Below are 25,480 nucleotides of genomic sequence, written 5' to 3'. Positions count from 1 at the left end.
ACCTGCGCTCGGCAGGTGGGAGCGGACCGGCGGGGGCTGCGCGGAGGCTGCCGGGAGATGTAGTCCGCCCGCCCGGGCGGGGCAACGGCCGGAGGGGTGGCGTGGCGTGGCAGAGGGACGATCTTCGTGGCAATTCATAGGTTTGGTGGGGGTTTCTTGAGGGCCATCAAACACCCCCGCTCTTCCCCCGTCAGGCACTTCTCACTCTAACAAGCCCACGGGAGCTGACATCCCAACTGTCCTGCTGCCGCCCAGGCTTCAGAAAACACAGGGGCCGTGCCCTCCACCAGTTTCACCTCTCCAGCTGGACCCTGTCTCCTCCCACCGCTTTTGAACCCACGGCTTGAAGCTGAGAGAAGCAGTAAGGTAGATGTCGTTTTGCTCCCACTGCTGTGGCTCTGCCCCTGCTCTGAAACAGCCTCCCTTTATTTTCACAAGTAGCCGGAGGGGTCTGGTGACAGGCAACGGCTCGTGGACGCAACACCGCACTGGCACGCAGAACCCAGTATTGTGAGCAGTCATTTCAGTTTATTTCGCTCAGATAAAAACAGAACTATAAAATGTTTGGTACGTTTTATTTAGCAACATACAAGAAGGAATATAAACTGCCACATGTTAAACTTGCCACAAAAGAGCTGGAGAATCACCCCCACTCCCTCTCCCTAAAATTATGTATCCAAAGTGGTACTTTTCTGTGGAAAATCTGTACCAGAGAGCTTGTGGTACACCAGGTTATACTGCAGCTTCTTGATAATCTGCGTGGTGTAAGAGAGTCAGAAAGTGCTCCAAGTTTTACTTTGTAGTAACTGTAACTTTCTAAACACCTCCTCGTGATTTCCCCAACATGCGTGTTCCACGTAAATGCACAGCACCCAAAACAGGTGGGTATCACATATCTATATATTCAGGATTCAAGTCCATTCAAGACAACTGTATCAACAGGTCACAAATTAGTATGTATGATGGACAAGATAAAATACACGGTGTAAGCTAAACATGCAGAGCACCCTTTTCAGTGCCAAGTGTCAATTCTGTGGGTCCACCCCCCATACTTTAGCCCAATGGAGCTTAATGTTAGTATCACTGACCAAACCCAAATCACAATTTTAGTTAACAAATGCAGATATAGTTTCCTTCATGCTAGCACTGCATCAGCTCTCCTCTCAGTCACTACCGGCTTCAAAGTGTTTTTATAAACCTTTAAGACATGTAAAATAATAGATGCTCATAGTAAAAGAAGTGCCACGATTTACTTTCACCAGCAAAATATCTCCTCACCCCCATCTGTTGTTCCCTTCCTTTTCACTCTCTCCCCATATCCCTCCATCACTGGAGTGAACCTAAATAATCTTCTATCACCAAACGAGTTTTGGTCACTTTCATGCTGCATTGATTTGCAGCTCCTTCTTCATCCTGACACAAAGATCTTCGGGAAGCAAGTGCAGGAAGATGGAAAAAGCCAACAGGATTTAGGATTCTAACGTGGAGTATAGAGGACCTCACCTCTATTTCAAAGTGGCCATAAATTCACTCACAGATTGTGTCTGGCTGATAATCATTTCTGTCAGAAGCTGTTTAATTTCAGTTATCTTTGTTCATTTTATCCTACGGATCATAACATTTTGTGCAGTAATCCTCTCCAAAGGATTCCAAAGATAAGGCTGAAGGTGTAGTCAGGAAAAAAAAAATTCTAATAACTTTTTACAAAATAATCCTCACAAACCCTCAGTGAGGTAGGCATGTGTTAACTCTCATTTTTACATACAGGGAAGTGAGGCTCAGCAAAGTCCCTTCCCTGTGGTTATAGTAAACCGGTGACACAGGAAAAATTGCAGTTAGTTCCTACCTTTCAACCTTATGATCAATTCGTTAGACGACGCTGCCTCAAAAATGGAACAAAATGTGTTTTTATTAAGAAAAGAGTCACTTAGATGGCAGTAGACTTACTTCCAAAAACCTCAGGGTCTTCTCTAAGTGAAACCCTGGTTAACCCTGGTTAAATACCGGGTTCTGGGGTGGGTTGTTCTATTAAGCCATGCAGCGTAGAATATGAAGATTTTTAAACAAAAACTCCACGACATCAGAATGTGTACACATTCTTATCTGTCATCACCTTAAACCACAAGGCCTGCTTTTTGCTCATCATTTGCTTCTTGCACTTCACTGAGTGCGAACAGTAAACCTAGACAAGTCTGTTCAGCTCCCCCATTCTTAGGCCAAAGCATTAACTTAATTTAGGATTTCCAAAAGCAATACAAATATTTAAAGTTTAATCTACAAAGCATTGAGTTAAAACCATGACTATACACATGATTGCACTTCTATTAACATCAGAACTTAAAGAATTTAAAAAATAAACCAAAATGATGTATCTGGAATACATGTTAGCATCCTTTTAAGGCTATACAGGATCTTGTTTCTCAAACTGCAAATACCAGCATCCTTTAGGGATTAGGGACTACACAACCCTCTCTTCCCCAGCCATCAGCCACTCTGCAATTTAATAATTTGACTGTCTGGGCAGCATAACCATTGTACACGGGCACCATCCAATACATCCAACAGAAAGTCAGTACAGTACAATGCATTTCCAATACAGTACGTGACTGTAGCAGCATACAGACGCCAAGTAATGGTCTCCAGAACTGCCTAGAGAAATCTGGCTAGCATCAGATTAAACTAGTATTTGTGAAGAGACTTACCAGTGTGTGTGTGTGTGTCAGCCTCCAGCTTTTCTCCTGCTCTGGAGTTAATGCCTTACAAATAAGGTAATTTTACCTTTATATAGTGTCAAACAAATGCCTTTTTTTTTTTTTTTTTTTTTTTTTTTTACACTTCCTTAAACCTATCCTCAGATGAAATGAATATTCTTAAGTTAGAGTCTGGAGACTCCAAGAAGTAACTTTCTTGGTTATCAGCTCACTGTAGCGGAGGACAACAAAATGTGTAGTTTAGGACTGATACCTCAAAATAAATACAGAGGGTTTTTTGTTTTTGTTTTTTTTAACTGTGGATGATTTCTCAATAAAAATAAAATCATGCCAATGTTACGACTCCAGTATTCTCTTAGCATCTGAACCAGCAATAACAAAATCTTCATAGCAGTGGTTGTGGTGGAGGGCCCAGACAATACTCCTGCCTAACCACTGAACTAAACAGAACCCAGACTCTTAATTGTGAGAGTCCTTCTCCAATGCCGTTGAAAACTAACTCACCACCAGTCTATCATTAACTCCAGATACAGGTTAAAAAAAACCAAACAAAAAACACCATTAGCATAACCTGCCTGAAATGTTTTCTCTCAGGGCTACAGAAAAATTAGCCAAATTCTTTATTCCACTATTAGTGAAACCGCCCCCCATGGCAATGGTTTACATAATCACATTATTTCCAGTCTACTTCAAGTCCATATAAAGTCACATTTATTTAGACTTAACACACATGGTTTCCAGTGATGCTTCTGGTTTAGGCTCCAGCTTCTCTGGGAATTCTAGTTTTTCACAAATTGTCTCCTTTATGGGTAGATACTGAGAGATCTCGTTAGGTTCCGTGAACAGGGAAGGCGGAACGTGCTAAGAAGCAAAAATTTTACATGAAACAAGTGAATGAACTGGGGGGGGAAGGGGGGGAGGAAGGGGGGGGAAGGGGGAAGTATTCCAGAACCAAACTTACGACAATTAATCTATAATTTACCTGATTTAAACACTTGAAGTCAGGCATGATTATTAAAATTTACCTTAAAATTTCAAATGTCTTTTACTCCTTGTGTGGATCAATAAGCTAAGGAAAGGTATTTAGTGTTTTTAAGCAGCAGATTATAAGAGCGCAAGAAAGTCAGAGGCATTCATGAACAGCTCCAATGTTTATAAAAAGTATATTTATCATCTGAATGTAACAAACAGTCTTTTTGAGATTCTAGTTCTAGATGAGACTAGGTTGGCTGCAAGGGTTCCCATGCTTAATCTTCAAGCTACTGCAATCTGTTCACTGGAGTTGCTCAGATTTAGCTATTGATAATTGATATACCTCATCATATATCTTAGTTTTATAAAGTCCACGACAGACATTTATATGAAAGAATAAAACTCATTGGATTTTAATCTCATATTTGAAGAAATTAGATGTTTTTAATAAGTGAATCAGTATCTTTCTCTGGAGATTCCTGTAGACAACTTCATCACATACAAGACATTTGGGGGGGGGGGGGGAATCTATACTGAGCAAACCACCTTCAAACTTTCTAACAACATTTTTTAAGAAGTGTATCCAGAGCTATTCAAATGCAACGTGTATTTTGGCTACCCGTGACATGCAAGGAATCATACTGCTGTTTCAATAATTTCACACCTAAGTGAAACAGGACTCTTTCTTGCTTTACCTATGCAAGCTGATCTAGCGAATTGAAAAGCCATAGGCATTTCCTCTCTGTAACAACAGGCAATAAAAATTATTTAACAGTGTAGATGGTAATTTTTAAACATGAGGTGAAGTAAAACCCAGATCACTGATTTACATTTCAAAAACCATGTAACTATCGAAAAGCTCATGTCTGGATTTAGTCCTGTTTATAGGGTTCACATATTGTTAAGAAATGACACAGTGCCCCTTTCCTCAAAAAGAAAAGCATTTTGCAAAAATGTTCCCTCACAAGGTTAGAAACACATTAGTCACTATTTTACAGGTGAAGGAAAAACAAGGGAGAAGGAAAGTAACAAGAATATCCAAGATCAGGTGTTGGGTCAAGAATAAAAACCAACAGCTGCAACTCCAGATGTGGCACAAATTATTTTGAGCCATTACTAGAGTTATAAGGTGGGCTATTAAACCTACTTAAGAAAAACTAAATGAGTCTATTACCAAACAGATCTTAACCCCTAATACTACTTCCAAGCATACAACCAGACCATCATGGGACATGGACTACCTGACTGCTGGCTAAAAAGTTTGATGAAAAAATAAAGTAGTAAAAAACCTTGCAAACTCAAAAGTAGAAAAAGTAACCTAATCCCATACCTTGTCATGTGATCGCAGTATTTACAAATGCAAATCACCAAAATAAATGTTACATGACAAGAAAGTTTCTTCCTCTGTATCAACTCGAAACGTAACAAAGAATGACTTGCAGACACAGTATTTTCTATGCTGACCATGAAACAATTTTAAAAAGCAGACAGAAAAAAATTTTTTTTTTTTAAAAGCAATACCTTTAAACTTGATATTTTGCTTTCTCTGGATGTATATTCTCGCAACATGTAGGCCTTGTCAGCCTAATAGGAAAAAAAAGGCAAAAATTAATCACAAAATTATTATCTAGCATCAGTGCAAAACAAGCACTTTAAATGCACTGAATTTAGTAAGTGTCTGAATTTGGTTGACCACAGATTTTCACCTGGGAGCAGAAACGTACATTCAAATTCATGAAGACAGAGAAAATTGTTTAGCACTGTTCTCTTTCCCAAAAACTACCTTTCTGCATGCACGCGTGGAAAAAAAAAAATCTATGACTGAATATGGTTGTTAATCTTTACTCAGCTAGAACTGCTACATCAGTACGAACACAGCTAGACAGAACAAGCAAACCACAACTGTTACGTTCTCTATTATTTATGAGATATAGAACTCAACATAGTATGGACAGTTATTTGCAAGTTAAAACTTGCAGTCACGTACTAGACAAGCCAAAACCCATTTGTTCAGAGACGGGGATAAAAACAATACCACACTATTTACTGTTGCCTGGTTTTCCTCTTGTACTTCCTCTCTAACCTGCGTCTGTCAAATATATTTAAATGACTACTTCACGTGAAGGGTAGCCTACTCTGCTCATACAATACCTAGCCCCATGGCACCCAGCACGTGGTTGCTACTTCAGCACCACCTGAATAATAAAACACACTTGAAAGTTCGGTCCAGATAACCTCTACGCCCCCAAACATCAGTATTAAATTACAGGAATATCAGTAGGTCTTCTCTGAAAGCAACATGGCGAGGGAGCATCTGTAAAATATTAATGACAAATAAGGGTTTACCTCATGATGAAGCCTTGTATCATTCATCCTGATAAGTACCCCATCAACTCGCAAGAAAAACCTCAACAGCACAAAAAAGCTGGAAGGCATGACTCTCTGCAAAAATAAAGATGCTCCACTCAGCATACTACAAAGTATTACTTCAAGTATGCACTTATCTACATCAGATACTCAGAACAAAAGATAGTATGAGGAGCTTTCAGTGTTAAAGTTAAAATCTGGGCTGTTAATACGCTACTGCTATCATTGGACAGCAGGGCAGACAGTGTCTCAAAAGATTCTTAGGCAGGATGCTGACAGAGGGAGAAGATTGTTCCCTGAAGCAACAGACCATGGTTTCCAGTAAGATTATATTTCTAAGAGCGAGGATGAAGAACTCTGCGTTTTAAACTTTAAATCCCAGAAGGAACAACATGCAAAAATTGACTGCATTTTACACACATTAGCCAGCTGAGTCACAAAGCGTCTTGTATACACCTCTCAGTACTCACTATTTTTACACTCAAACTCGATACTCCATGATCGTGAAGTTCATCTTCAAACAGAAGTACTTCTTCAAAAAACATAATTTGTTCCCTGGCTTTTAATTTCTCTGTATTTATGTGTTCTGTTGTAGGAACAACCTAAAGAAAAAGATTAAGAATAGTTAGCGTATTAATTTGTTGCCAAACTACATGAAGTTTGTCCTGATTTTTTAAATCCCGCAATTGCTAGTTTTATAAAGGAAAAAGCTTTTAGGGCACTAAGCTTAAAACATCCCAAAATTCTAGGAGGGAAAGTTAAAATTAAAACCAAAGCTGCCAAGAGGGAACATCGATCAAAGCAAAAACCAAGAGTGGAAAATTCTGAATGAAGTGCCCTCTGGGTACAGGCTCAGCAGGGTTTCAGCTGCAAAACAATTCTGCTCACTTCCCGTATGTCACAACATTTGAGGATGCCTCGTGTTTAACATACAAATGAGAAGTTCTGGGTTATAAACAGGATTCCACGCATGTAGTATCTCTAGCCCACTACAAACCCTGCACAGGACTCTAATAAAGCCTCCCCACGGAAATCAAGTACCTGTACATTCTCCATTTCATGGTCTCCATACACTCACACACTTCCGCTGCCTAAAGACTACGGGCCAAGAAGATGTCATCTATTTCTATGCTGCACTTTTAATTCCAGAATAACATAAGTGATCTATAACTAATGCAATCCTAGAGAATTAATATAGATTATCTGCTTAGTAGCAAGCAATCAGTATACAGTAAAGAGAAGCTGGGAACTTCAGTCTTATTTTAAATTAAATAAAGAGGAGGGCCTGTGAGTTTAAATATGAGGGGTTACTGTTGCAGAAAAACATAAAGCCATTGAAAGCAGCCAGATCTACACATCTGCTTAGACAAATGGGCAAGCAACAGAGAGTAAACATACTAAAGAATTATACACTTGACAGTTCTGCTGTGTGTGAAGAGCTCAGGGTTTCAGAGGAGAATCCAGCAAGCGCTGAAGATTCCCATGTGCTTTACTCTCTCATTAAGTCCTTACTAAGGGACACAATGTCATGCCTTTATATAATCCTAAAATGCTTTAAAAAAAACCTTAGCTATTAAAATAAGCCATGATTTGAGTAGGATAACATGCTGAGAGACATGAAAAGCCCAAACTATACTTGAAGTCAGAAACTATTAAGCATGAAAGATTTTACAGAATCCTATTAAAGTAAATGACAGCTATTTTTTTTTTTTTTAAAGTGTTTATCTGAAACAACATACAATCAGCATTTAACCAGGAGAAAATGGTTACCTTTAATGTCGCAGTGTCTCCCAGCAAAGTTCCTTTGTAGTCTGTGGTGTACGTCCAATCATATGGCTTGACAACTTCCTTAGTGTGCTCAGTCTCACTCCTCAAGAAGTGAAAGAGAAAACACCATGCTTTGTAGTAATTCTTAAAAAATTACAACCTCGTGTAAGATTGCGTATTACTATTCTCACACTCTTCAAGAAGAAAAGCAGCAGCATTGCCTGTGCTGCAATGATGATGTCAAGACTTAATCATATAGTATTGCTTCTTTCACAACACCTGGTTCCATAACACATTAGAAAACCGCTACCATAATTCCTGTGCTATCTCAGTCCTATGAATCAAAATATTTTATTTCAATGTCAAAAAAATTGTATTTCAAGATAATTTTTTTCTTTAAGTAGGCAGAAAGCAATCTGCTTATAACACAGCAATCATTATCACTGCTATTTGCCTTAATTTTCATGACAGCTTTGATTTCTCTCTGTGCTTTATTTCTAGGCGCTCTACAACTAATTTCGTAAATACTAAGCAGTACAATTAATTCTTGTGCATGGTAATTATTCTGCTATATTCCTAAAGCTAAGATTTTGAAAGCTGGAGAGGGACTTTTTACAAGGGCATGTAGTGTCAGGACAAGGGGTAATGGCTTTAAACTGAAAGAGGGTAGATTCAGATAGATATAAGAAAGAAATCCTTCGCTCTGAGGGTGTTGAGGCACTGGAACAGGTTGTCCAGAGAAGCTGTGGATGTCCCCTCCCTGGCAGTGTTCAAGGCCAGTTTGGCTGGGGCTTTGAGCAGCCTGGTCTAGTGGGAGGTATCCCTGGCCATGGCAGAGGGGTTGGAACTAGCTGATCGATAAGGTCCCTTCCAACCCAAACCATTCTATGATTTTGAACATGTGCAGCATTTTTCACTTTGAAATGCCACACAATACAATCTCGTAATGCTTGAGACCCTATGAGTTTGAATAAACAGAAAAAGCATTAAGCCATGTTAAACTTGTAGGTTTTTTTAAGGCGGCCAAGACACGACTGAAAAATATAGTTGACCCAATTTAACAGAGAGAATGATAGTGGCAAAGAAAAGCCAAGTGACTTCTGTGATCACACACTGTATCTACAGGAGAACCAAAGGCAACATGGTCTTCATGAGTTCAGTCTCTTAACTACTTTATGACAGTTTCACATACAACACACCAGTACTTGCCCACTGGTGATGAAATACTGTACCTGCTCTCTTGCCACTCCTCTGCACAAGCCACTTTGATCATACCTTGACAATTATTGACACATTTTAAAGCATCTGTTGCATTGAACTCAATTCCAAAACCACGATCATGCTGTATTCTTAGGATATTGTCTCCAAACATCATCTCTGGCAGGGAAGGCATGTGCAATTCATCAGCCAATCTGCACAGAAAAACAGAAGTCCCATCAAGAGAGGTCAGTCAGCTACAGATCAGTGAAAGCAGTCCTTGTTTTGGAGTAAATATTCTTTAGACACTGGTAATTTAGAAGACACATCATCAACACGTTCTGCAAAACTTTGTTCTTTTCCAGTTTAATCATTTGACATGAATTGCAGACTCACTGAGCCGAAGTGACTTTCCCACCACAAAAGTATTCCTAAAACATTCCTTCTCCATCAGGCTAGTACAAAAGTCTCATACGTGAGTAATCTAAAAAACATCCGATCAGCATGAAGTAGCAGCTTTCAACCTGTCGCAGCAAATCCCTGGATGGTCCATGAACTACTTGGCAGGTGCCCAAAAAGGTGGTTTAGGAACGAGCACTCATTGTCAGCAAGTTTAAATTCACTACACAGTGGTCCATACCTCCAAATTTAGAAGCCTACAAAAAGGGTCTGAAAACCACCCTGGCAGAGTATGTGAAAAGTGCAGAAGACACTACTGTGCTCTACTGCTCTCCGGCAGAGAATACATACTGGTATGAAAGCCACAGCCATAGCCATACACATAACTAGACAGAGTACTGCATGAACCAAATAAGCATGGTCCCAGCAGAAAATCTCAAACCATCCTATTTCACCTTTCATTTTACATTAATCTTTATACTTATTTATACATATGTACATAGATACATATGCTATAAGGAGGGGAGGAAAAACAGTGTCCCAATTGCAATTTTAACATTGATGATACGGCATTCCTGAACAAAAGTGGTTATTTCTGTAACCCAGTGTACAAAAGAACATTATGCTAACCAAACTGAAACAAAAATAGCGAGTTCGCAGACCTGGAGAACAGGATCCTATCTCTTTCCCAGAGAAGGCAGAATAACGTTACAAACTTTTCCATTTCATCAAGCATCCCTGACCTGCAGAGACCAACTCCAGCACAGAAAGCAGTTCTCGGCTATGGCACATTTAATCCTTCACCTTTCCACAGAGGCTGATGAGGGATTTTTGTGATATTTTGCCGGACATAAAACTCCTAGATAGTAGTGATATTCCCCAAGTAATAAAAAAGGCAAAATGCCAAGAGAGACACTTTATAAAAGGAAGCTGACAAAAAGCACGGCAACTGGATAGTTCTGGACTCTTCGAATTTGAAGTGAAGGAATTCTTGGGGGGATCTCATGCTAGGTACCAAGACCTACAGGTAAAGGGCTAATTTTGGACTTCTTTTCCCTACCCTGCAAAATCCTCTGTGTTATTTCAAGCTTGTGTTGTGGCTCCTGCAACTGTACTTGTCAGCCTTTTACCACACGTTCAGAAAAACTGTGTGTCCCTCAAAAACACCTAAAGAGATAAAAGTAATTTCTGAAAATTACAGAGGTGACTGACAATTTTAAAATAGCTACAGTTAAAGAAACTGAATAGATGAGAAGATGAGTACAGCAGGCAATGTGGCTTCTAGACTGGGAGTTTAAGTCTCTCTCTTGTTCACAGACAATGAAGAGAGTTAACATCCTCCTAATCTTACACACACAGATCTTCATTTTGAAGAAGTAGCACCCTACAAAAATAGGTCTTCACAAACGTGCCATAAAAATGGGATACTTTAATAATAGCCCTCCTTCCTCTGCAGGACACAGATACAGCTTAGCTGGATGTTGAATCCTCATCACAGAAAAATGACTAAATCACAGGATTCACTTTTTATTACCTGTAACCACAAAATCTGAAGGACCATTAGTCAGAAGCAGTTTGAGAAGATTATTTTAGGCACCGAACATCGGATAAAGATGGACGAAAGAACATAGTTTTCACCTCTTTTAAGGCAGACACCCAGTTAAAAAAAAAAAAGTATAATGCTGTTACGTTAAAAAAATGTAACATTTACATAGTTTACTACAGCAAAAGGAAAAAAGCATAATATTTCAAGACACAGGACTTTATCAAACAAACTACTCTCAGAAAAGTTAAAAATAACATGAACGAAGATACATTTTAAAGACTAACAAGATTTCCACATACGCATTCCAGAAACTAAAACCAAGAAGTATCTGTCAAACCCAGCAGCCACTAAGGTCAGCTATGGCACTGCACAGCTGAACTGTTCTGTTCCACCTTCGCACACCTGACGTCAGCACTTGATGCTGACACAGGAGCATTTTCTTCAACAGTTCGACAGCAGTGGAAATCACTACTACGAGCAGAGAGCAAACAATACATTTTTAATGGAAACCACTATCTTAAGATAGCCATTAACACGAAACAGCTTCTGAGAGTCTGTGGACTGCATTTAAAAGAATTTTAATCACCGTTATAAAGTAATTAAGAAAAACAGGCTTCTAATTAGTAGGCCTCAGTTGACAGAGGTCCTCACCTCCAAAACCGCTAGCAATCATTAAAAACAAAATTCCGGAAACCATCTGTAACCCAAGCTTACGCTCGCTAAAAGAGGGAACAAACCCCCCACCCCCGAGCTACCGGAATCAACAGCCTCTTTCCGACACCCCCCCCCCCCCCCCCCGGTCCAGGGGACGTCAGTGATTCCTGGCGCGGGGCGCCCCGAACCCGCAGCTGTCGGGGGGTGAGAGGAGGGGTCCCGCCCCGGCGGTCCCCCATCCCCCAGCCCGCCTCACCTCTCGGCCTGCGCTGACTTCATGATGTGCGTGCGGGCGGCGCTCAGCTTCCACGGCCCGAAGGTGAAGTCGCGCCGGCTGCTCTGGAAAACGGGGTGCATGGCGGGGGCGAGCGGGAAGGCCCCGCCGAGGTGAAGGCAAGAGGGGCCGGAAGGGGCGGCGGAGCCTGCCCTGCCCTGCCCTGCCCTGCCTTGCCTTGCCTTGCCTTTCCCCGCCCTCCTTCGCCTCTCCGCCGCAGCCCGCACGCCCCGGACGGCAGCAACGGCACCGCCGGAACCGCCGCCTGCAGGGGCTTCCGCTTCCGGCGGCGCAGCCCGGAAGCAGGGCGGCGGCAGGAGGTGCCCGGTGCCGGCGGGCCGCGGGCCCGTCTGCGCCTCCGGGAGCTGTGTGCTGCCTCTTCCCGCCCGCCGCGGGCGGCTCCGGCCTCCTGTGCCCGGCGGCGGGCGGGTCGTGGTGAGCTCTGCTGCTCCGGGCCGGGCCGCGCTTGGCGGTCCAGCGAGCGTCGCCCGGCCCCAGCCCGCGGGCGCCTGGCGCCATTTTCGATGGCCGGTGGCCGGGTCTCGGGCTCCCGAGTGCCGCCCGGGGATGGAGCTGGGCTCCGTCTCCCCCACGCCGCAGCGCAGCCGAGGTGCGGCAGAGCTCGCCAGAGCCCGAGCAGCCGTGCTCTGCGGTCGAGGGCCTCGCCGGGGCTCAGGGGTGCCCGAGCGTGGTGTGTGGTCACCCTTCGCCCCTTGGGCTGCGCCCGCCTGTGCTCTGCTTCGGCTGGGGGGAAGTGTCCTGCGAAAAGGGTTCGTTCGCCCGGTGTGCAGTGAGCCAAGATATTGTTTATTAAAATTCTGGAAGCTGTCTGTAACCCTGATCACACCTGGGTTTCTCAAGCCGGAAAGAATGTGCGCTAGGAGATAATTCCACCAAGCTAGCACACCGGGTGGGACAGGACCGACATTTTATACGTTTGAAGTGACTGTTGCCAGTCCGTTTCGCAGCTAAGGTTCGTCCTCCATGTTCCCGTTGGTCCTGGCAGGGTCTCGTCTCCGTGTAAAGCCACTGTGTCCTCCCTCTTAACTACGCATGCCCTGGGTGGAAGGGTCCTTCCTCAGGCTGGGTCTGCTAAGCTACGGGCAGGACTTTTAGTGTTACAATGAGGCAAACTTCTCTGAGGGCACTCCTCTTTCACAGAATCATTAAGGTTGGAAAAGACCTCTCAGATCATCAGGTCCAACCATCAACCCAACACCACTGTGCCTGCTAAACTATATCCTGAAGTGCCACATCTACACGTTCTTTGAACACCTCCAGGGATGGTGACTCAACCACCTCCCTGGGCAGCGTGTTCCAGTGCCTGACCACTCTCAGTAAAGAAATTTTTCCTAATATCCAATCTAAACCTCCCCTGACGCAACCTGAGGCCATTCCCTCTCGTCCTGTTGGTAGTTATCTGGGAGAAGAGACCAACACCTACCTCCCTCCAACCTCCTGTCAGGCAGTTCATTGGTGCTGACTCTACTAAATCATTATCTAAAGGACTTGGCTGGGCAGATATGGTTTATGTTTCCACCAGGACCGAGGTGACCTTCAGGGCATCATCCTGCAGGCCTGTTCCTCCCTAGCTGTTCCTTTGCACACCTCGAGTCGGTGTTCCTCATCAACTGCAGCTAACGCAGCACTCATTATCCAGCTATTTTAATTACAGAATCACAGAATGGTAGGGGTTGGAAGGGACCTCTGTGGGTCATCTAGTCCAACCCTCCTGCTGAAGCAGGGTCACCTACAGCAGGCTGCAGAGGACCTTGTCCAGGCAGGTCTTGAATATCTCCAGAGAAGGAGACTCCACCACCTCCTCGGGCAGCCTGTTCCAGTGCTCCGTCACCCTCAGAGGGAAGAAGTTCTTCCTCATGTTCAGACGGAACTTCCTCTGCTTCAGTTTGTGCCCGTTAAATTGAACCTGTTGACTACATGAGAACCCCTCCCGAAATCTGCTCTGTGTTATGATTTCTAACAGGGATTTGGGGGTGAGGAAGCCCAGCGATCGGGATCTGCCCCCCCCTCCCCCGACGGACTGGCACCGTGTGCCGGGGCAAGTCACTGCGCAGTGGGTTCCCCCCTGCTTTTAACGGGATTCCTGCGCTTTCGGCGACGTGGGGCTGTGAGGGGCCCTGCGCCCGCAGGGTGGATGCGGTGCCCCGCTTCAGGCGGCCCGGTCCGGCCCGGGGAGCGGGACCCCTCTGCCTCGGGCGGGGTGCCCAGGGGCCCGGCGCGCCGCAGGCCGAGACCAGCTCGGGGGGTGTCCGCGGAGAACATGGCGGGCGGGGAGGCCGGGGAGGGGGCGCGCCGGGGCGGGGCGGGGCGGGGGCACGGCCGGGGCGGGCCGCGGCCGGGGCCTGTCTGCCGGCGGCGGCTGTGGCGGGGTCCGGGGCGCGGTAACCCGAAACCTCCCGCTGTGGCGGCGGCGGCGGGCGGTGAGTGCGGCGCCGGCTCCGGCGGCCGTGGCGGGGCGGGGGGCAGCGGGAGCGGCGCTGGGACCCGCTCGCCGCCCGGGGGGGTGAGGGGTGCGGGGGGCGCAGGACCCCGCCCCCGCGCTTTGTTCGCTGCCGGAGGGAGCGCGGGGGCAAAATGGCGACCCCCTCCCTCCATCCCTCCCTGCCTCCCCCCCGGCGTGTCCGCAGCCCCACGCCGGCGGCTTCGTGCGTGTGTGCCGAGGAGCGCTGCGGCGAGCGGTCGGCAGGCAGCTTCGCGGGAGGGGAGCGAGGTTGCGTTTCGCGAAGCGCGGCCCGGTAACGCCTTTACTTACGCCCTTAGGAAAGCGCAGATGGAGATGGGAGGACCGCGGCTGTGCAGCCGGCCGTCGCCGCCTGAGGCCGCAGCGGCCGCGCAGGCCGGGGCGTCGCCGTGAGTAGACCTGTTGGACGCGCCGGGCGGGGAGAGCTTTCCCCGAGTCCCTGTTTCCCAATGAATGCGAATATCAACTTCATGCATGAATTGGTGGGCTCGTTGGTTTAGCTGGTTTGTGATCCGCGTTTTTTGGTGGTGTTTTCAGTGTGCTGGCCTGCAGGTGGGTGAAAGATTGAATGCCGTGGGTAGGAGTGCCTGCTGGAGGTGGTGGGGAAAAGGCTGCTGAGAAACTGGGAGGAATACCGAGGTTTCTCAAAACAGGGTTGTGAGTCAGTGGCGTGGATGCTAACAGTGACAAGCCAGGGGTTAAAGGCTCTCAAACGTTTCTGTAGGGTGGACCGCAAGGAAGCGTCTTTCAAACCTCGTGTACAGAAAGCCAGTTCCCCCAGTCCTTTGGTGCTGGCAGTAAAATAGAATCACTGCTGCAGCCAGGGTGATAATGAACGCGGAGAAGTGGTGGTAGAGAGTACGGGCAATGATGCCCGAGTCTTTGAATGTCACTTAGCAACTGTTAGGGAAGTGTAAGTAGGGTATGACCTGCCAGGCATCCACAGACCACCAGCAAATGCTGCATAGGCAGAATACAAGGTAACAATCAGGATAAACGGGCAAAATTAGAAATAAGGAAAGTTGTTTGTGTGTTTTTTTAAAGTGAGAGAAACAAAGACTGTTAGTGGCATTCTTATTGTTTCCTCACAGCCTAGATGAAGGGACTGAGATGCACAGCTGGTAAGTATGGTTTAGAAACAAATAAGATCCTTAGAAAATTTTAAAATGGCGGGGTAGTTTTCTTCCTTGTTTCCCCCACCTCCACCTCTTTTTGTCTTTTAGACAATTTCTTCCCTGTTCTAGGCTTGGCTGTGTCGTTGACCTCTTTGGTGTACCCATAGGGAATTTCCTGCCCCTTCGCTTTCCCGTCTAAAATGGTTCCCTGCATCCTACAGGTAAATTTTAATTAATGCAGGCAGAAGGGCCTCCAGTCTTTGGAGAGAGTTTGAAGAAATCTTGCCTGAATGTTTCTGAGCGTTGTTCTGCTTCTAGCTGCTCAGCATGTCTTGGCTGCCCCAGCTCTGCACGCTCTGACCATGAGCAGCAACTCCTCCCTCAGCAATGTGAAGAGCCTGAGGAACCTCACCACGCAGGAAGACGGGGCGGTCAGAGTCACTGAGTCCATTGCTATAATCGTCATTGCTATTTTCATCTGTTTGGGCAACCTGGTGATTGTCGTCACCCTGTATCGGAAGTCTTACCTTCTCACATTGAGCAACAAGTTTGTGTTCAGCCTGACCCTCTCCAACTTTCTACTCTCTGTACTGGTGCTACCTTTTGTTGTCACCAGCTCTATCAGGCGGGAATGGATCTTCGGAGTCGTTTGGTGCAATTTCTCAGCCCTGCTCTACATGCTGATCAGCTCAGCCAGCATGCTTACTCTTGGACTCATAGCTATAGACCGGTAAGCAGCTCTTTTCTAACGAATGGTAACGAATTGCCTAGTTTTGTAGAGTGACTCGTTGGCTGTTCATAGAGTTGAGAAGCCCTGCAGTGGATAATGCTGCGTACCATTGCAATGACATTTTTCCTTCAGCCCCCTGTGAAATTTTGATGTGTAACAGAAGAAAGTGATGTCACCAGTAGTGCAAAATGCAGACATGCATCTGGAGTTTTTTAAAGCTATCGATGGTATAATAACATACTACTTGAGAAACAACAAGCAATGACTTAAAATTCCAGATTATACCCTAAGCACACACTGACACGTAGGGACAGATTTAATAGCTGCGTGTGTGCCTTCAGCCGAGTTTTACAGTCTTGACTGCAACAGTATGTATTTTTACATGTAGTTGTTTTTATAAACAGGGTCCCCGAGCCGACTTTGAGGTTTGGTGAAAAGAGCTTGTTCTACAAAGAGGACTACATATCAACATCACTGAAATATGTTCTTTTTTTGTTGTACGTCTTTTGTGCTCCCGTTGACTCTTTCTCTTCTTGTCCCCCAGGTACTATGCTGTCCTGTACCCTATGGTTTACCCAATGAAGATAACAGGCAACAGAGCAGTGGTAGCTCTTGTGTATGTGTGGCTACATTCCCTTATTGGCTGCCTCCCTCCCCTCTTCGGCTGGTCGTCTTTGGAGTTTGACCAGTTCAAGTGGATGTGTGTGGCGGCCTGGCATAAAGAGGCTGGCTACACTGCCTTTTGGCAGGTCTGGTGCGCGTTGCTGCCTTTCGCAGTCATGATGGTCTGCTATGGATTCATATTCCGCGTGGCAAGGATTAAGGCCCGGAAAATCCACTGTGGTAGCGTCATCATTGTGGAGGAGGACTCCCAGAGGAACGGGAGGAAGAACTCCAGCACCTCCACGTCCTCTTCTGGCAGCCGAAGGAACGCTTTCCAAGGGGTTGTCTACTCAGCCAACCAGTGCAAAGCTCTCATAACCATCTTGGTTGTCATCGGTGCTTTTGTGATTACGTGGGGGCCTTACATGGTAGTAATTACATCAGAGGCACTTTGGGGAAAAAATAGTATTTCACCTGCCTTGGAGACGTTGGCTACGTGGTTGTCCTTTTCCAGTGCCATTTGCCATCCGCTAATTTATGGGCTGTGGAACAAGACAGTGCGCAAGGAACTGCTAGGAATGTGCTTTGGGGATCGGTATTATCGCGAGTCCTTTGTTCAGCGGCATAGGACGTCAAGGTTATTCAGCATTTCCAATAGGATCACAGGTAAGACGCGTGGCTGCAAAAGACACTGTTCCTTAATACCAGTGTACCTGTGTAACACCCGAATTCCAAAAACAGGACATCTCATGCAGAAGCGGGAACTGAAATTATTTAATTGGGAAGGAAGATCTAAAACGCAGAAGGAAAGGGAGAGCAGCAAGGCATCTGTTATCTTTTCCGCAGTCTGGGATCACTGGAAGAGACTCCTATCTAAATGAAGGAGTTCTGCAGCTGCAGCCACACCACAAGCTGCAGGAGCTCTGTAACACTCCTCCCTTTGGCAAATCTGTATCCAGGAGATGCTATAGATGAATACGCTGGGAACTGAGGTGGGAGGGAAAAGACAGGAAATTTCTTCCTGTTTCCAAGCAATAAGAAACTGACAGCTTCAAATTTGTCAGGTGTATTAGCTGGAGGCTGATGGGGGTGGGGAGAAACCCAGCCAAACCCACAACAAAATCTTGAAGTGGGATCCAAAGACAGCAACTTTGTAAAAACCCTAGAATCTTGTCCCTTCTTACTTTGGGGATTGGAAAGAAGGCAGGCATTGCAGTGCTCCAGCCTTGCGCATGAGCTGCCTGTCACAGCTGCTGGAGGTTACCAGGTTATTCTCTATCTAGAAGGTGTCTGGCCACCTCTCTGAATATGCTCCGTATTCAGCCTGTCTGGCTGATAAAACATGCAATTACAAGAAGAGGGGGAGGGAGGTTGTGCTGATGTAAAGAAGACTTGCCATATGGAAAGACTCCAAGGATACCTGAAGGCTGTTGATTGGATTTCTAAGATGGGAAGTCCAGATGCTGTGCACTCTGGATCAGCAAGGCAAGTTTTATATGTAGAATAATAAATAAGGCAGTAGGGTGTGTATTACTGGAAGAGGTTTTTACTATTGCAGACCCCTTGAACAGTCATTGTGTAACAAGAACAAAACTGTCTTGCAGATTTGGGACTATCTCCTCACCTCACTGCCCTCATGGCAGGTGGGCGGCCATTAGGAAACAGCAGCAGCACAGGAGACACAGGTTTCAGCTGCTCGCAGGATTCAGGTAACTGAAAGTCTCTTGCTCTCTTCTCCTGGGCAGAAGATTGCTCTTGTAACTCGGCAGAACTCTCTGGGATAGTCTGTATATACAAGCACAGATGTCTCTTGGTGGATGGATGACATGAAACATCTGTTCCAGCTGTTAAAACAAAACTGCTGCAGTTGCTTTTTTCCTTTCTTGCTTTCAATATATTTACTTGCAAAATACTGTTTACTCTAAAGAATGATGACCCTCCCTTGCTAATGTGTCCTGGGAACAGGACTTGCTGCTTTTGTGCCCTGCTTCTTTAGTTTCTGCTTTTGTGCCCTTCTTTAGTTTCTTTCGTTCTTTAGGGACTTTCCCTGTATCCAGGAGGAACAGAGCAAGAGTGCTGTGGAGAATGTGCTGCTCTGTTTTCTAGTCTGTAAGAGACCTTGTCTTGTTCATCCTGCGGTGTAAACATAAACACTTAGGACCATTTCAGCTCATAATTTCGTCACTGCTTAAGATCTGTCAACTGAAGGTTGCTTGCAAAAGGGGAAAATATTTCTGCCAGTAATTTTCTATCCGGAACTGTAGCTAGATTTTTCTGGCAGTTAATTCAGCTACCACTCCTTAACTGCACTAGTTATTTTAAAGAGTATTTCTGCTTTAGAGACACTAGAGGGTGATTTTCTAACATTTGCTTGGTGTTAGAATTTTGTTTCTTACTTTTGTAGAGGAAGCCTATGGAGCTGGGATTGATTTTGGCAGTTGTTTTACGCTGGTAGTTTTATGCCCGTTGTGGGTATTCTGCAGCTGTGTGTGATAAGAGAGAATAGCATCCTGCCTCAGTTAAGAGGGTGTTGTGTTATTATCTTTTGAGGAATGGTACCGAGCAGTTTAAACAAATGAACAAACCAAACACATACCTAATGCTGGTAGAAGTGCCACTGTTTGTTATGAAGGCGGCACAGTCCGTACCCTGGGAATGGATACACAGTGATCATTCTTGTGAAATACTGTTTCGCTGAATGCCTTTACTGTTAGGAACTAAAGACCAGGAATTAAAGTCTTCCTCTCTCTTCAGTGCTGCCTACTGTAGTATGTGGTTCTGTGGCCTGCAGTGCAGCTTGGCAACTAAGCACCGGACAGCCGCTTGCTCACACCCCAGGAGTAACTGAACTGAAAGTGTCACGCATCAAGTGTGTGCAGGCTGTCTTCCAACAGCAGCTTCCCTGAGGACTGCTCACTCAGCACTGTCCTAGGTCTCCCCAAAATGCTTGCTCCGCTTCTCCCTTACACAGCAGAAAGACTAGCATCGCAAGGGAGGACTAGGCTGCAGCCTCGCCCTTTGTGTGAAAGTATTGCAGGGATGGCCTAGATGAATTTCCTTATGCTGGTAAACTCTATTTTATATTGCAGAGGTGCAAAGCAAATGCAGGGAGGTGAAATAAAAAAGGGACTCTTAAACTGAAAAAAAAAGATTCGTGAGACAAAAATCATTCACAACCAGCAAAAGATTTTTTGTTTCCCCCATTAATATACACTTCAAGAAAGTCAAAATAGGTTATTAGAGACAAACTAAATTGAACAGAAAAAATTTCCAGTTGAGATTTCCATCCAGGCCCGATTACAAGCATGACATTTGGCAGCTATGGTCGTTGGCCTCTCAGGTAGCCATTGTTAGCCTCTTGTCTTCATCAGGAGATGGGGGAATTTGCTCTCAATTTTAGCCTTTCTTTTACTGAAGGTAAGGTTTCACCCTTGTCTGCTGCCCTGTTGACATTATAAGCTCTGCAGCTGAGCATTTCAGAGCTGCTTGAGATTTTAGATGGCTAACAAGAAAAGATTTCCCAGTCCTTTCAATGGAAACTCTAACCTCATTCTTTTTCTCTGTAGTGTTTAGTACAAGCTGAAATTTACTCACAAAAGCTGGGTTTAGACATCTTTTGAAGGAACTGCTACAGACTGGGAAGTTTTTGCCACCATTTAAATATTGTATCCCAGTGTTACTCTGTTTTTCTAGAGAACTCTTGCTTTGTTTCAGGAACAGATGCGATGCTTCTTGAAGATAATAGCTCAGATGGCCCTCATGCCCCACACTGCATCTGTCCTCCTCGAAGGAGGAGTTCAGTGACGTTTGAAGATGAAGTAGAGCAAATTAAAGGTGGGTTTAGGGGTAAGTATGGAAATGCTCAGAACCAACTATATTGCCTGCTCAGGAAAGCGTAACAGGATCTTCAGAATTGCCTTAAAACATATCTGGCCGCTCTTCGCCCTGACAGATCTGACCATTCATGCAAGTGCAACAGAAAGTAAGAACAGGTCTTTCTTCCAGTTCTCAGGTAGCAGCAGACAAGGACAAGAGTTAGAAGCTGGGATTCCCTGCATGCGTATCATTTGTGTGGTACAGTAGTATCCTCTTTGAAACTCCAGTCACCTGGGGGCTGTTGCAGTCTGTTTTGTGTTTCTCAGGGAATACATTTTCCTGCCCTCTTGCTTTGATTCCATTATCCCATTGTTAATCATTTGCTGCCTCCTCTCAACTTTGTCATTCACACATTTGAAATTCTTCCATTTACATACTTTAATGGTCTGAGTATAATTTCATTCTGTTTCACTTACTTTTTTTAACTTTTACTTCACTTACTTTACTATGTTTCTCAGCAGATATGAGTGAAAATAGATGAATCACGTACACCTTTTTTTCAGTGAACTCACTTGTTGATTCTGTGCTAGCAAGGTATTGCTGTGATCATCTGTAAGATATGGCAGTTTAAGCTAATAGTTATGGTAATATGGACTAGAGGACCTTGTAATAACAACTGAATTTACTAAATAATAAATGATTGTGGACAGTACAAAAATGAGCAGAATGACTATAAGAATCAAGTAATAATAAAACGAGATTGATTTTTGTGATTCTGAAATAATGAGAAGACTCTCTCTGTGGAGTTTTCTCTTCAGACATCTTGGCAAAATTCACTCTTGCCCTCTTCCCAGCATGAGCTGATTATTTCCCTGGACAAATACATTACCATACATTTCCCATTATCTTTCTGAGTGATTACATAGGGGCAGGCATCTAATTTTTGTGTGCAGTTCAGTGAGAGAGGGAGGTCTTAATGCATTCGTTCCCCACAGGTTTAGCAAGTCTCCCTGGTACATCTCAGGGTTTTCAGCATCTCTGAGACTTTAAATTCTTTCAGCAGCCTCACTGGAGAATTACATTTAGGACGAATACCTGTGTTGCCCAGCATGTTGGTGGGTAGACAGGTATATAGATCCTACAAAAGCAACTACATCAACAGTGAAGAGCAGGTGTATCCAAGGTAATAAAAGGTTAGGAAGAAGTGTACTGTAGTCTTCAACCTCTCCTGGCATGGAGAGCTCTACGACTTCCCCACTGGAAGTGGAAGTGGGTCCTGCTGTGGCTGAAAAGAATTTAAGCATAAGGACAGCAGACTACTGATTTTAGTCACTACTTGGAAGAAGTCCTTGGAATTTGGGAACTGTTAATCTGTAAACGCAAAGTCTGGTGTTTGCTGGGCTTAAAACATGTTATAAAGTAACTCTTGAGCTACACTGTTCATGTCAGTGAAGTTCAAGGTCTTAGTCCAAATGCACCGAGAATCCATGTAAGGCTGTAAGTCGTGTTTACAGCAGGGTAAGTACACATTGAGGGTTCTGTTCCTGTTTTCTGCATGAAGTCTTGACTGATGCCAGACAATTCCCATTGTCCCTAATCCTGGACTCTGGGTAATAACCAGAAACCAGGCTGTTGACTTCAGCTGGGTACAGATTCATACCAATAAAATGCTGTGTGCTTAGGTTCAGGTTCAGAATATCGTTCAAGATGCGCTTAATTCAAAGTTAAACATGCGTATAACCACTTTACTTCATTAGATCTTATTTTTTTCACTTGAATGGGAGGTAATCTTTCTCTGCTTGACCTGTCAAGGTCACTCTGAAGCATTGTGTTCATAGAATGGTTTAGGAATCTTGGGTATCGTCAGTAAATGTGCTCTGTAAGGCAGTTATTTTGCACAGAGCGGGATCATACCTTTACAAAAGGATCAATTTTAGTCTTCAAGCATTTGTGCAGCTGTGCTGATCAACTGTTATTTTTCTGATATGTTGCCCTTTTTTTTCCCCCCACAGAAGCTGCAAAGAATTCTGTTCTTCATGTAAAAGCTGAGGTCCATAAATCTCTGGACAGTTATGCATCCAGTTTAGCAAGAGCTATTGAAGCTGACGTGAAAATGAGCTTGTTTGGGGAAGATGCTTTACCAGGCGCTCTGTTCCCTGTGCGGACTCTGCCAGGAAGCAGTATGAACACGCGGCGTGGTATCAGGCCGCATGCTAGCCAAAGACTTCAGTTGCAGAGCATCGACGAAGGGAGTATTTGACAGGAACGCTGGAGGAAGAAAATGGAATTAAACCACTGAGCGGGACCTACTACAGCTGTTAGTGTTTCGACAGAACCAGGATACCTTGTCAGGATGTTTTCAGTGTTTTTTCAACACTTGAAAGCCAGCAGAATTCTGGTACTTACATCAGCAGTATTGGTTTACTGTTTAGGGTGCTATAGACTCTCTTTGTGCCATGTCTTAAATCTGTCACACAGTGCATAGGAATGTGGGGTTTGGTTTCATCGACCAGATCATTAGTCTGTCAAGTCTTGGGTCCATTATTGGCCAAAGCCAATACAGGAATGAAGAAGGAAAAGTATGTGCAGTGTTTAACTCGTTGCTGCGTTGATCCTTTTCTGACCACCAGTTTACACCTGATAGCTGAAGTGCTCTGATAGGAGCTGGTGCATTGTATACTACGTATAGCCTTACTGTCACACACTCCCAAATAATGGAGCATGGACTTCCCTAAGGGACAAAACCTGAGTTTTCAGAGAGCTCATGCAGATTATGGTCCAATTTACCCGTGCTAGCGGGTGTTTCTGGCTGTTCCGCCATCAGAATGCTAGATCTGAAACTGGACTGTGCATTGCTTCTGCGTTGCGACACACCAGCTTCTCTAGGTGTAATGGGTGGGAGCAGGTCTGTGCCGGAAATCTCACTGAGATGGCGTTGGAGGAAATCGTGAATGCGGAGTTCTTCGTTTCTCTTGAGGACTTCAGTTCACTTCCTTGATTTTGCTGTTACTGAAAGGGCACTCTGCGGCTGTGGTAGTCTTGACAGAAGGTAAATAAGGTATTACCACTTTATATTCAGGATTCATCTTTTCTAGAGAGAAAAGTTCTGAGGTGTTTTTTTTGGTGTTTGTTTTTTTTTAATTGGGAGGGAATGTTTTATTTAAGCAATAGTTACCTCAGTGCATATATTTCTTGGAGTATTAATTCACTAATCTCTAAAATAAGAACATTCGACACTTAGATTGCACTTTGCATGTTCTTGAGCACTGTACAGACATTGATTGCCTTGCCAGGCCTTCGTGAGCAGGTTGGTCAGCCCTGCCTGCCAAAGAAGGGGAGCTTGGCAGCAGCCCAGCTGCCAGCACTGAAACAAGCTGCGAAGGTGGGGAGGTTTGTTGCTGGAAGAGGGATGAGGATTATCGTAGGAGAACGCTCTGCTCGAGGAACCTTTCAATGCCTTCCCGGGCTGGCCCCTCCCTTACTTTGTTGGGGGCTACAGCCCTGCCTTACTGCTTATTTTGGAGAGAGGGAGACGTGAGTGAACAGGATCATTTCTTGGGGACGGATATCAGTAGCAAACGGACGCAAGGACCAAAGATTTGCATTTGTTTACTCTGTGTCTGCTCCCCCTGCCTCCACCTTTCCCCAGCAGTGGTTTGCATCAGTTTTTGCTGCAGATTTTTTGGAAATCAAGGGCAGGACATTTCCATCTGGGCAAAAACTGAGTGTACGCCTGTTGAATTATGGCTGTGCGTGACTGAGTTGGGGGCACAGAAGCAAATTGTTTTTGAGGCAGAGCCTCAGTCCAGTACTGTATTCAGACATCTGATTTGTCTGTGTTCCCAGCTCAGACATGTTTTAGCACAAGCTCATGTCTCTCTCTGGCACTAACCTGAATCCCACTACATTCCCATGCAAGATTTGACTGCATGGTTAGAACTCAGTACGTGGTTTGCTGGTTAAGAACGGGCTGATAAAGCAAGAACACTTAAGCAGCAGTAGGATGGTGCTTTGCATAATGCAGGAGTGAAATGGCTAATAATAGTGAGGTCCTCACTCCGGTATTTTTTGCTTCTAGTGTGTTAGATAAATTGGCACCTGTGGGCACGCAGTAAAAATACAAAAAAATCCCAGTATTTACCAGGAAATAAATGCCCTTGCACTGGAGTCATTATTGCTGTTATTAACACGACAGTCACAGTTGCTCACAGTGCTGGGCACTCCGTAAGGTACGCACCTGCCGCGGGTGGCTGGAAGTGTTTTAGCTGCATCCCTTTTATTTCAAGTTCCTCCTTCAACACCAGCTGAGCAAGGCTGACGCTGCAGGTGGAACGGGCACTGCTGCGTACGAATGCTGGGTGGTGGAGCGACGTCGTGACACCATGGTAGCCCCAAACAGCACGTGGCTAGGAGGAAGAATTCCGAGGCACACGTGGAAGCACGGAGTTGTTAGCATTGCGTTCGGAAGCCTGTTCTTCGCACAGATACCGAGCCAAACCGAGCCTTCGGGCAGGCCGGTGGCCTTGCGCCCGTTTAGGCCGTGACTGAATCTGGCCGTCGGTGTTCATTTCACTAGTGGTTGTTCCCTATAAGTGGTGTTGGTGTTTTTGTACACACGTTGTAACCTTTCCATAATTCTGTTATTACCGGAGTCATTATCTCACTTGAGTTATCATTAACAAAAGCAGCAATTAAGAAATGCACACGTTTTATACAACTGTATTCCCCTTCTTAAATACAAAAAACCGCTATTTCCAGTTTCTGGTGGTCCGTGGTGTTTGTTTACACTTACGCAATTTCAGTTTAAACCTATTTTAATCTGTTTTACTTTTAAAAGTATATTGGAC

General features: G+C 44.8%; 2 protein-coding genes across 6 annotated transcripts; one reads left to right on the top strand and one right to left on the bottom strand.

The window, feature by feature from the left end:
- Positions 1 to 508: 508 nt before the first annotated feature.
- On the bottom strand, positions 509 to 14,853 carry TIPRL (TOR signaling pathway regulator). 3 transcript variants are annotated; one of them, XM_075436385.1, is made up of 7 exons: positions 14,661 to 14,853; positions 9,050 to 9,229; positions 7,821 to 7,920; positions 6,521 to 6,652; positions 6,030 to 6,125; positions 5,205 to 5,267; positions 509 to 3,572 (listed from the first exon to the last, which is right to left on the bottom strand). In XM_075436385.1, exons 1-7 carry the CDS (start codon positions 14,843 to 14,845, stop codon positions 3,423 to 3,425), a joined length of 906 nt encoding a protein of 301 aa, XP_075292500.1. In that variant the 5' UTR covers positions 14,846 to 14,853; the 3' UTR covers positions 509 to 3,422. The 3 variants fall into 3 exon arrangements, with proteins under 3 accessions (XP_075292500.1, XP_075292510.1, XP_075292519.1); XM_075436395.1 differs by lacking the exon at positions 14,661 to 14,853 and adding an exon at positions 11,870 to 12,147; XM_075436404.1 differs by lacking the exon at positions 6,030 to 6,125.
- Positions 14,673 to 25,393, top strand: GPR161 (G protein-coupled receptor 161). 3 transcript variants are annotated; one of them, XM_075436362.1, is made up of 7 exons: positions 14,673 to 14,758; positions 15,614 to 15,705; positions 15,803 to 16,214; positions 16,759 to 17,483; positions 18,422 to 18,526; positions 20,532 to 20,663; positions 22,646 to 25,393. In XM_075436362.1, the coding sequence occupies exons 3-7, from the start codon at positions 15,847 to 15,849 to the stop codon at positions 22,891 to 22,893; spliced, it is 1,578 nt and encodes a 525-aa protein (XP_075292477.1). In that variant the 5' UTR covers positions 14,673 to 14,758; positions 15,614 to 15,705; positions 15,803 to 15,846; the 3' UTR covers positions 22,894 to 25,393. The 3 variants fall into 3 exon arrangements, with proteins under 3 accessions (XP_075292477.1, XP_075292487.1, XP_009937756.2); XM_075436372.1 differs by lacking the exon at positions 14,673 to 14,758 and adding an exon at positions 14,858 to 14,921; XM_009939454.2 differs by lacking the exons at positions 14,673 to 14,758; positions 15,614 to 15,705 and having other exon boundaries at positions 15,784 to 16,214; positions 20,532 to 20,651.
- The last annotated feature ends 87 nt before the right edge of the window (positions 25,394 to 25,480 follow it).

This window comes from Opisthocomus hoazin, chromosome 1 (assembly GCF_030867145.1).
Source record: "Opisthocomus hoazin isolate bOpiHoa1 chromosome 1, bOpiHoa1.hap1, whole genome shotgun sequence".
In the NCBI taxonomy this organism is placed as follows: domain Eukaryota; kingdom Metazoa; phylum Chordata; class Aves; order Opisthocomiformes; family Opisthocomidae; genus Opisthocomus; species Opisthocomus hoazin.
This window is presented reverse-complemented; position numbering and strand designations above follow the sequence as displayed.

Coding starts and splice junctions, on each gene's coding strand:
- GPR161 (XM_075436362.1), top strand. CDS start 15,847: ATGAGCAGCAACTCCTCCCTCAGCAATGTGAAGAGCCTGAGGAACCTC. Junction 16,215..16,758: donor GGACTCATAGCTATAGACCG/GTAAGCAGCTCT, acceptor CTTGTCCCCCAG/GTACTATGCTGTCCTGTACC. Junction 17,484..18,421: donor CATTTCCAATAGGATCACAG/GTAAGACGCGTG, acceptor ACTGTCTTGCAG/ATTTGGGACTATCTCCTCAC.
- TIPRL (XM_075436385.1), bottom strand. CDS start 14,845: ATGCATGAAGTTGATATTCGCATTCATTGGGAAACAGGGACTCGGGGA. Junction 9,230..14,660: donor ATCTGCGCTTTCCTAAGGGC/GTAAGTAAAGGC, acceptor TTTTCTGTGCAG/ATTGGCTGATGAATTGCACA. Junction 6,653..7,820: donor GAGACACTGCGACATTAAAG/GTAACCATTTTC, acceptor CTTTTTCTTTAG/GTTGTTCCTACAACAGAACA.